General features: G+C 40.2%; 1 protein-coding gene across 1 annotated transcript in view; it reads left to right on the forward strand.

Moving 5' to 3' along the window:
• The window catches only part of CRTAM (cytotoxic and regulatory T cell molecule), a 33571-nt gene extending 23612 nt beyond the window's left edge, over positions 1–9959 (forward strand). Inside the window, exons 6-10 of the mRNA XM_025357038.1 lie at positions 158–238; positions 2306–2389; positions 5094–5240; positions 5701–5787; positions 8585–9959. Of these exons, the coding sequence (XP_025212823.1) occupies positions 158–238; positions 2306–2389; positions 5094–5240; positions 5701–5787; positions 8585–8715 (530 nt within the window). The 3' untranslated portion in view covers positions 8716–9959. The remainder of the gene's footprint in view (positions 1–157; positions 239–2305; positions 2390–5093; positions 5241–5700; positions 5788–8584) is intronic.
• The last annotated feature ends 539 nt before the right edge of the window (positions 9960–10498 follow it).

Here is a 10498-nt window from a genome sequence, read left to right on the forward strand (position 1 = left end):
ACCAGAGCAGGAGCCGCAGAACACACAGTTCTGGGGTTTCTGCACAAGCTCTACAAGCAGGTAGCCGCCAAATATATTCTCCAATCTCTTTTACTGAGCACAATGTGGGTAAAACTGCTCTCCATAGTAGCAGAATTTTGTTTTTCCCCTTTCCTAGTTACTGATGAAGAGACAGCCTCAGATGCTCTGGAGAGAAACTCTGTATCCTCTCAAGACCCACAGCAGCCCACCAGTACTGGTAAGTGTCAAAATCATAAAAACTTGTTTTAAAAAATCGTGCCTCCTTGGGAAGGTCATTTTTCTCATTCTAAGTTTTAAGAATACTTTTTGTTTTAATTTTTGCTAAGACCATACAGGCCCCCTCCAGCTGGCTCCAGCTTTGTAGCATCCTAGGAGTAGAACCACATCAGGCATTGGAATACTTAGTGGGATGGGCTTCAGGGTGACATAAGCCTTGCAAGTTCAGTTCTAGTTTGCTTGAGATAGAGATGTACACATATACACACACACATTCACGACTGTGACATTTGAATTTCCTCTGCGGTAAAGGACAAGGTTGAATTCATTTATACGGAGACTCATTTATTTGTTTTCCCATCTAAAGCACACCAAACACAAAACACAGAGTTGGTATCAACAAAGAGAAAAGAAACAGAAGCTGGAGATTTGGTGTTGTCATTGAATAACAAAATCACCTTTGAAGGCACATCAATTACTTGATTGTCAATAACTCAGGTCATTTTTTATTATGGGATTGAACTACAAATGCAGAATACTTTAGAATGTCTGAATTATAATTCCAGTTTTTTAGACAGTGAACTCACTAGCAGTTAACTCAGAGCAATGATCATATTTCTGATTTAACTTTGTAGTTTACCTAGCATAGTATCCAGCAATCGCAGCTGCTCAGAAAATGAATTACAAATGAAAAGAAAGAAGGAAAGAAAGAAAGACACAAAGAAAGAAAGAAAGAGAAAGGAAGGAAGGGAGGGAAGGAGGGAGGAAGGAAGGAAGGAAATGGTTATGGTGCTTTGAGTAAGACTATTAGCCTCATCCAGAAAGGCATAAATTCCTACATACTCTCTTTCCATTTCATGTAGTGTGTCAATAAGAATTTCATTTGGTGGAATGAGGGCTTTCAGATCATTATCATGTTCATAGTTCTAAGTATCAGATCACATTTTTTAAAATGTGTATCCTAAATAATATTTAAAAGTAAATGTTTGGGATTTCTAAACACTGATAAATACAATATGTACCATACAATTTTTTGAAGAACAATGGAAATTGAAAATATTATGAAGTGGAACAGCCACATCACTTGCTTTAATAATCCAATATTTGTAAACGTGTTTAGAATCTAGTTACTTTTAATGGCTTGCATCATTACTGAACAGCTCAATTTTCTGCTCTCTTTTTCATACATAAGACTTTAAAAATATGGTTTCTAAAATTCCTTTCAGCTTTCCATTTCTACGATTTTATTACCTTTAATACCCATTTTCAATAGAATGGGAGGCTTCATTCCCCTCAGGGTCCACATAGTGGCGCTGTGCAATGGACTAAAAGGCAAGAAACTGCAGAGGGAAAAAAGGAAATTGGAAACATAAGCAGTAAGATCTGAAAAAAAAACAAAAAACAAAAAAAAAACCCCACAGTCTCTTATTTTTTATAATTTATCTTGCCTAGAAAAAAAATCATAGTACATCTCACCTCTAATGGGGAGGAAGCAGAGGTCTGAATGATAACTGAAGCTATATTTCAACATAAAAATCATTGCTTTCTGCATTTCAGGCAGTAGGTTTTTTATAATTAAAGCTTGGAATGCCATTCCTCGGTGTTGAGTTGTTATCTTGAAGCATCCTAAAGACCTTCTCCCTAACAGGCCTGATTCAGGATGGAAGTATGAAATAATGGTTTAAATGCTGGGTTCTAGAGTTAGGTAAAACAGAGTTTATGTATTGGCTTTGCCACTTACTTGCTACAGGACTTTAGGTACTTTACATAACTGCTCTAAATCTCCGTTTTCTCAGACCTGTGGTGAGAAATAATATATACCAAGTGCTCAGTTTGAGGCCGGGCACAGAGTAAGTGTTCAAAACATTTACCTTAAAAAAACAAGCCAAAGTGAGCCCAGTCATTTGCAAATATGTTTACAAGAAATCCATAGTTCAAAAATGATCTCAGTGCTGTTTTTTAATTTGACTTCCCAAGCTGCTCTGGGAAGACTTATCTAACTACAGTTGTGTATAGTCACATGCGTATAATGTATGCATAGCTCATGTTTTATTGTCTTTCACTTTAGTGTCAGTAATGGAAGATTCTAGTACATTGGAAATTGACAAAGAAGAGAAAGAACAAACCACTCAAGATCCTAACTTGACCACCGGTAAGTATCATCCACTGCATTTAGAATAAACACTCGACATTTTAACCTCTTAATCGATAAATTCAATGGCCTTTGTCAGTCCTCCTTTTTCTTGACCTTTCTGCCCTTTAGGACATGATTGGTTAATCACTCCCTTGTCCCTCCTTGATTTAGTTACCTCTTGGCTTCTTGGCATACTTTTCCTGGTTCTGTTATCTGTTGCTAACCACTGCTTCCCTGTATCCGTCAATTAACTTATCTTCCTTTTCTGACTCCTTAAATGTGTATATACTTCTGATTTTACTTCTCCATCTTTTGTTCTTCCTGTTTTTTTTCTTTTTGCTTTCTTTTTTTTTTTTTTGAGACTGAGCTTTGCTCTTGTTGCCCAAACTGGGGTGCAGTGGCATGATCTCGGCTCATGGCAACCTCCACCTCCCGGGTTCAAGTGATTCTCCTGCCTTAGCCTCCTGAGTAGCTGGGATTACAGGTGTGTGCCACCACCCCGGCTAATTTTGTATTTTTAGTAGAGATGGGATTTCTCCATGTTGGTCAGGCTGGTCTTGAACTCCCGACCTCAGGTGATCCCCCCGCCTCGGCCTCCCAAAGTGCTGGGATTACAGGCTTGAGCCACCGCTCCCGGTCGTTCTTCCCTTATTTCTTAAAGAGTTTACTCATTCCCAAGACGGTTCCTGTTGCCACAAGGCAAAAGATTTCTCTCTTTTTCTTTTCTGGTTTTGTTTTGTTTTTAGAGACAGGGTCTCTCTCTGTCGCCCAGGCCAGGGTGCAGGGGAATGATCATGCTCCCTGCAGCCTTGAACTCCTGGGCTCAAGAGATCTCCTACCTTCACCTCCCAAGTAGCTGGGATTACAGGTGTGAGCCACTGTGCCCGGCCAGCAAAATATTTCTATACCTATATTTTCAGAACATCCTCCTCAGCATTAGTCTCAATTTCTTTCTATTTTCTATATGTCTGTAGCTGAATTTTCTGCGATTTCCTCAAACTCAACATTGCTGAATACCAAACAACACCTTCTCCCACAAAATCAGCTTGTCCAAAGCATCACACAGGCCCCAAACCTTAGTGTCATCTATCACTCCTGTGCATGTGTACAAATATATATATGTATGTGTATGTGTATATGTATATGCATATGCACACACGTGTATAAAATCGGTCAATTTCCAAGAACTTTTGAGTCTTCTCTTTCAGGTATTCTGTCCATTGTCACTGTTAACATCCCAATTCAGGCTCTCATCATCTCCTGCATGGAGTATTATAACTTCAGTTTCCCCTCCTCTGGTTCACTTTCAGCACCCTACCATCAAAATATCCCTTTACACTCTGCATATCTGTGTTCTAAAACCCTTTATGGCTTCCTGAAATCTACAACACAGAGCATGAGTCCCAAACACCTCATTAGGTGTCATCTAATACCTACTTCTGCAGTCTCATATCTACAAAGTCCCTACGAGATGTATATTTTTCTCTGAAAACATCATCCTTTTTCAATCACCCTGCTCTTGTTTATCCTCACTGCCCCTGGTGGAAGAGGAGACCTCCTGTCACCTCTCCTTACTTCCCCTTCAAGGCCAATATCTTCACTGAAAGCTTTTTTGACCAACTCACTCCTCAGAGACCATTCTTGCCTCTGAAACCCTGAACACACTATGATATAAATATATATGGATCCAGAATTTGACATATCTTACTTTTGTTTGTTTTTACTCATTTGTTTATGTATAGAGAAGTAATTCCCAAAGCATATGAACTGTGCCTTCTGCAGGTCCAAGTACAATGTTCTACAGGTAGCTGGCACTCCTTAATGATTTGTTGGTTGAGATAAGGTGACCAGGACATTTAGCAAAGCTATATCCCATAGAATCAGAATTCTAGGTTTAGAAAGCTTTTTTTTTTTTTTTTTTTTTTTTTAGAGACAGGTCTCACTCTGTCTTCTAGGTTGGAGTGCAGTTTCACAGTCATAGCTCACTGTAACCTTAAACGTCTGGACTCAAGTGATCCTCTGCCTCAGTCTCCCAAGTGGCTAGGACTACAGGTGTGCACCACGGCTCCTGGCAAATTTTTATTATTATTATTATTATTATTTTTGTAGAGACAAAGTCTCGCTATGTTGCCGCGGCTGGTCTCAAACTCCTGGCCTCAAGCAACCCTCCCATCTCAGCCTCCCAAAGTGCTGGGATTACAGGCATAAGCCACTGCACCTGGCTAGAAATATTTTTAAGAGCTCATCTGATTTAGCCCAAATGCCTTCCTGTAGGGCCACATTTAACCTAACCAAGATAAATAAATTTTCATTTTATTTGGATAGTTTTTTAAACTCCTTAACAATCCCTCTTGCTACTTAACTATATTTTGCTAAAAATCATTCCTATAACTAATTTGAATCCCCTGAGTATAATTTAAGTTGATTTTCTCATATGCTTTCTCTAGAAATAAAAAATAACTAGCTCAATAGCTGTGTAACTTAAAAGATCTTTTCAAATCATCACACATAATTGCCTTGTTTGTTGTAAGCCTGTTTGCTTGTTCTCAGAGAATGAACAGTGTAAGTCTCTTTACCTTCAGGGGTAAGCTCTTTCTCATCTCTTCATCTGAGCTGTTTATTAGCTTATATCACATTGTAGAAGTATTGTTACGTATTCTCCAGTGACAAAAAAAAAAACAAACCCAAAGTATATAAACTTCCTTTTTCATTTTCCTTATAGAAGCAAATCCTCAGTATTTAGGATTGGCAAGGAAGAAAAGTGGCATCCTGCTGCTCACGCTGGTGTCCTTCCTCATCTTCATACTCTTTATCATAGTCCAGCTCTTCATTATGAAGCTGCGGAAAGCACATGTCATATGGAAAAAAGGTCAGTGGGCAGGGAACCTGACGGAGGCTATAAGACGCCAGAACAAATGGCTAAAAAAAGGGAAATTCTGTCTATTAAAGCTTTCTGTCAGACACTACATAATCTAGTTGATAAGTGCTGTCACTCAGATAAGCAATTGTTTGTTTTCTAGTAAACTCAGGTGCGAATCTCCAGGGACTATAGTCTAAGAGTGCATAACCAATAGAAACTAGCATAGCTCCAGAAACTGGCATTCAATCATAGACACTTCTATTCACAGAAGGATACAAATCCCAGGACTGCCTAGCACAGTGCCTACAGGAATCAAAAAACTATGTGTTGAATTAATGAGGGTATGAGTTATGGGAGGGGCATGGTAAGTCTACTGTTGCACAGTAACAGAGGTATTATCTTATTCAAACACACATTTCTACATGTCCGTGGCATCAGAAATTAGTCACTTGATTTTCTTTTCTTGTAGAAAACGAAGTTTCAGAACACACACTAGAAAGTTACAGATCAAGGTCAAATAATGAAGAAACATCATCTCAAGAGAAAAATGGCCGATGTAAGTCAACTGTACGACCTGAGATCTGAACAATGAGGTTCATTAATGTATTAGAGTTCTCCAGAGAGACAGAGACCACAGAATATATATATATATATATATATATGAGGAGGGGATTTATCAGGGGAATTGGCTCATGAGATTATGGAGTCTGACAAGTCCCTGGACAGGAGGTCTGCAAACTGGAGATCCTGGGATGCTGGTAGCCTGGCTCAGTCCAAGTTCAGAGGCCCGAGAACTCAGGGGACCGCTGGTGGAAGTCCTGAAATCCAAAGGCCAGGGAGTCTAGAGTTCTGCTGCCCGGAGAGGAGGGAGTGTATTCCAGCTCCAGCAGACAGATCAACACGTTTGCCTTCTTTCTGATTTTGTTCTTTCCGGGCCCCCAGTGGATTGGATGGTGCCCACCCACATCAAGGGCAAATCTCGATGCCCACCTACTCCACTCAGACTCACACACTAATCTCCTCTAGAAACAACCTCATAGACAAACCCAAAAATAATGCTTTACCAGATTTGAGGTATTTCTTAATCCACCCAACTTAACACTTAAAATTAACCATCACAATTAATTAGTCACCATTAAAAAGGAGAAGAATAAAATTTGACTTTTTTAGCCCCAGAAAGTCTCCTAAATCATCTTATAGAACTTAAGGAAACTCATCTGCAAAAAATAAATAGTAGCATTCAAGTTCATGTAGCAGAAGGTGACTTCCTTTTGGGAAGCCATCCTTGACTCTTCGAAGTCACACGCAGGGATACCCCAAGACCGCCAGAGGATCCTATGACACCTTTGTCATGGAAGCACTTCTTCCCCTATATTGTAATTTTTGGTGTTTTTATATAGCTACAAATACTCCTTTAGGTGGTAAGTAATCAGATTTACTCTGTATCCTCAGATTCTAGCACAGGGTAGTTGATACATTTGTATTAAATGAGTGACTATAGGCTTAATTAATTCAAGAAGGCATGTTTCAGGTCCTTTGGATGACTTCATTGCAATTCCCCAGACAAAATATATAAAGAAAATGAAGAGAATGGGGTTGGGAAGGAGATTGTGTATGGGAAGTGGAGGTTGGGGGTTGTATTCTTGATAAAGATCTGGAAGGCAGAAGCTAGGACTATAGAAAGCAAGAATATTCCACCTTCCAGCCATTTTATTTCCCCCATGCAAACTAACTTATTCTACCTGCCAGGAGCTGCAAGAAATACAGCGAGCTTTGCCGCTCTGTTCTACTGATTTTACTGAGGTTTTTGTAGGAGGCTTGTCTTTTATAACACCTCTGCCTCTTCAGGTGTTGACCTACTAGTGTGAACTGCAAAGACCGAATAATAGACGTACTAGCTGGGGGAGGAACACAAGCGAATTGACTGTGTGAACACTGGGGGTGGGAGGGGAAAATGTGTGTAAACAACATCCAAGTCAATTGTGTTGCAACACCTGTTTCTAAATACTAGTCATCACATACTCACCTGGCGGACAGGAAAATGATGTGAATATCACGTGTGAGTTGGCTTGCTCCCTGTGCTGTTTTTCCTAGGCAAGAGGAACCAAAACAGTGGGAGTAGAATTATGTCTATTAGCTGGAAAAATGGAAGCCCGTCCAGTTCAACTTTTAAAACAATTTTTTGGTTTTTTTTTTTTGAGACAGGGTCTCTCACTCTGTTGCCTAGGCTGGAGCGCCGTGGTGCCATCATAGGTCACTGCAGCCTTGACCTTTCAGGCTCAATCAGTCCTCCTACCTCAGTCTCCCTAGTAGCTGGGACTACAGGCATGCACCACCACGCCCAGTTAATTTTTGCATTTTTAGTAGAGACGGGGTTTCACCATGTTGCCCAGGCTGGTCTTGAACTCCTGGACTCAAGTGATCCACCCACTTTGGCCTCCCAAAGTGCTGGGATTACAGGCATAAGCCACCATGCCCAGCCAACTTTAAGAAAATTTAAAATGAGTACCTGCACTACTCAGGGGCTTCCTCCCCAGAAAAGTACATCTCGGGGGTTTCACTTTCTCCTGAGCGCAAGCCTTCACTTTCATCCTCCTTGCCTTAGCACCCTCAAATCCAGCATTTTAACTGTGTTGTTTTGCACATGTTAAAAATATTATCTGGGGCTGTCTCTAGTCTGTTTGTACAGAGTTGCATAGGCTTTGAGTGATCTGCCCCAATCCTGTTTTTGCAGTAAACCCTGTTATTTTTAGTGTACAGTTTTGCTAAGGCAATGTGTTGTGTTCAGCAACAGATTATTTTACAGCAGAAATATCTGTATATTTTCTTTCAGTTTTACCAGTATATTGTGTATATAGTAAGACTTCTTTAAAAATTATAGTGTAGGCCGGTGCAGTGGCTCATGCCTATACTTCCAGGATTTTGGGAGGCTGAGGTGGGTGGATCACTTGAGCCCAGGTGTTTGAGACCAGCCTAGGCAATATAGTGAAACCCTGTCTCTACAAACAATTTAAAAATTAACTGGGCATGGTGGCATGTGCCTGTAGTTCCAGCTACTCAAGAGGCTGAGGTTAGAGGATGACTTAAGCCCTGGAGGCTGAGGCTGCAGTGCGCCTTGATCACACCACTGCACCAGCCTGGGCAACAAAGTGAGATCCTGTCTCCAAAAAAAAGCCAAAAAACAAAAAAGAGTATAATAATGCCTTCAGACCATTTATATGCATCAGTAAGTTTTAGGTTTTTATAAAGCACTTCATGAACCTAAAAATATGATATCCAATCAAAGTGTTTCAAGTAAATGGGTGCAATGTTGTTCAAAATAAATATTCATCTTCAACATGTTTCTCTTTCAGCTTCCCACCCTATGCGTTGCATGAACTACATCACAAAGTTGTACTCAGAAGCAAAAACAAAGAGGAAGGAAAATGTACAACATTCAAAATTAAACGAAAAGCACACCCAAGTACCAGAGAGTATTGTGTAGTGCTCTCTGCAATAGAACATGTGATTTCAGGGTTGCCGCAGTGTCACCTCAGTGGACCAGCCTGGGGGAAGGAGCTTAATTGCTGAGACATTAACAATGACCTCACAGTGCAATGCAAGACAGTGTCCTTGGATAATGATCTGCCCCAGAGCTAGGGCAGCAACATGAGGACCAAACCATGCACATAAAGCTTGTAGTTTAAAAAAGAAAAGAAAAAAAAATAATTATGTCTGACACTACTTCAGAGCAGGAGGATTCTACGAAGCCTTGGGGATCAGGGTCAATGTGACCAGCTAACATCTTACCTCAAATGGAACAGGATTTTTCAGATGCTTTGCTCTAATGGAACGGCTTTAAAAAAATTTTTTTTTTTTTAAATATTTTATTCTGGTCACAAAATAAAGAAATTTGGGATGCAAAGTACCTAAAGATCTCTGATCCTAAGAAGTTACTTCTGCCCGGGCGCGGTGGCTCACGCCTGTAATCCTAGCACTTTGGGAGGCTGAGGTAGGCGGATCACTTGAGGTCAGGAGTTCGAGACCAGCCTGGCCAACATGGTGAAACCCTGTCTCTACTAAAAATGCAAAAATTAGCCAGGCGTAGTGGTGTGCACCTGTAGTCTCAGATACTCGGGAGGCTGAGGCTGGGAAATCACTTGAACCTGGGAGGTGGAGATTGCAGTAATTCGAGATCGCACCACCATGCTCCAGCCTGGGCAGCTGAGGGAGACTCTGTCTTAAAAAAAAAAAGAAGAAGTTACTTCCAAGACAGACTTTTAAGATGTAACCAGCACAAACCAATGTCAGGGAGGAGCAATGCATGACAATAAATGAGTCAGATGGGTATGAAGGCCCCAGGACCCATGCCCCAAGGCACAAAGAAGAGCTCAAGATAGGCCCAAAGATTCGAATTTCTTAGATTACTAAACTACCTGAGCTGACCTTGTCTGTCAGACAAGATTTTTACCTGGAGATTCCATGACAAATACATGTGCAAAAGAAAATGATGGGTTTAATTTACTAATTATTGACCTAATGGATGGCTTTTTAAAATTTTTTAATAAAAAGCAGACTATATGTTTTTCTAGTGGTTATACCAAGTTATACTTCCTGTTTTCATATGTGAAAGTAACGTGGGACATGCCTTTCTTTTTCAATCAGTTTATTTAAGCTATACAGCAAACTCTGGCATTTATGTGGAGCATTTCTCATTGTTGGAATCTGAATAAACCGATTACAAAATAATACAAGTGCACATTCTAAGTCTGTAATTTGTGACAGGGGCCAGATCCAACTATGCTGATTTTTTGTTCTCTTGACAAAAATGTTTTGGACAATCACAACGTTACAGAAAAGTGTAACCATAGAACAAAGCACTTTTCCCCCTGGAATCATTTGAGAGTAAATTGACATAATACGCATCACCTCCCAAATCCTTAAGTGTGTGCTTCCTACAAATAAGAACACTCTCCTTTAAAAATACAATGCAACCATCAAAAATGGGAAATTAGCACTGTTCTGCTTCCACGAACAGTCCTCAGACTCCATTCAGGTTTCTCCAGTTGTCCCAAAGGATCCAGTTCATTTTAGTCTCATTCAGTTTGGAACAGTTCTTCAGTCTTGGCTTGACTTTCATGACCTGGATATTTTTGAAGATTACAGGCTGATTATTTTGTAGATCATCCCTCAATTTGGCTTTGTCTGTTTTCTTGTGGTTAGATTCAAGTTACACAACTCTCATAGGACTGTCACAGAAGCGATGTTAAGTCTATTTCATTGGACCA

This window comes from Theropithecus gelada, chromosome 14, assembly GCF_003255815.1.
Source record: "Theropithecus gelada isolate Dixy chromosome 14, Tgel_1.0, whole genome shotgun sequence".
NCBI lineage: Eukaryota > Metazoa > Chordata > Mammalia > Primates > Cercopithecidae > Theropithecus > Theropithecus gelada.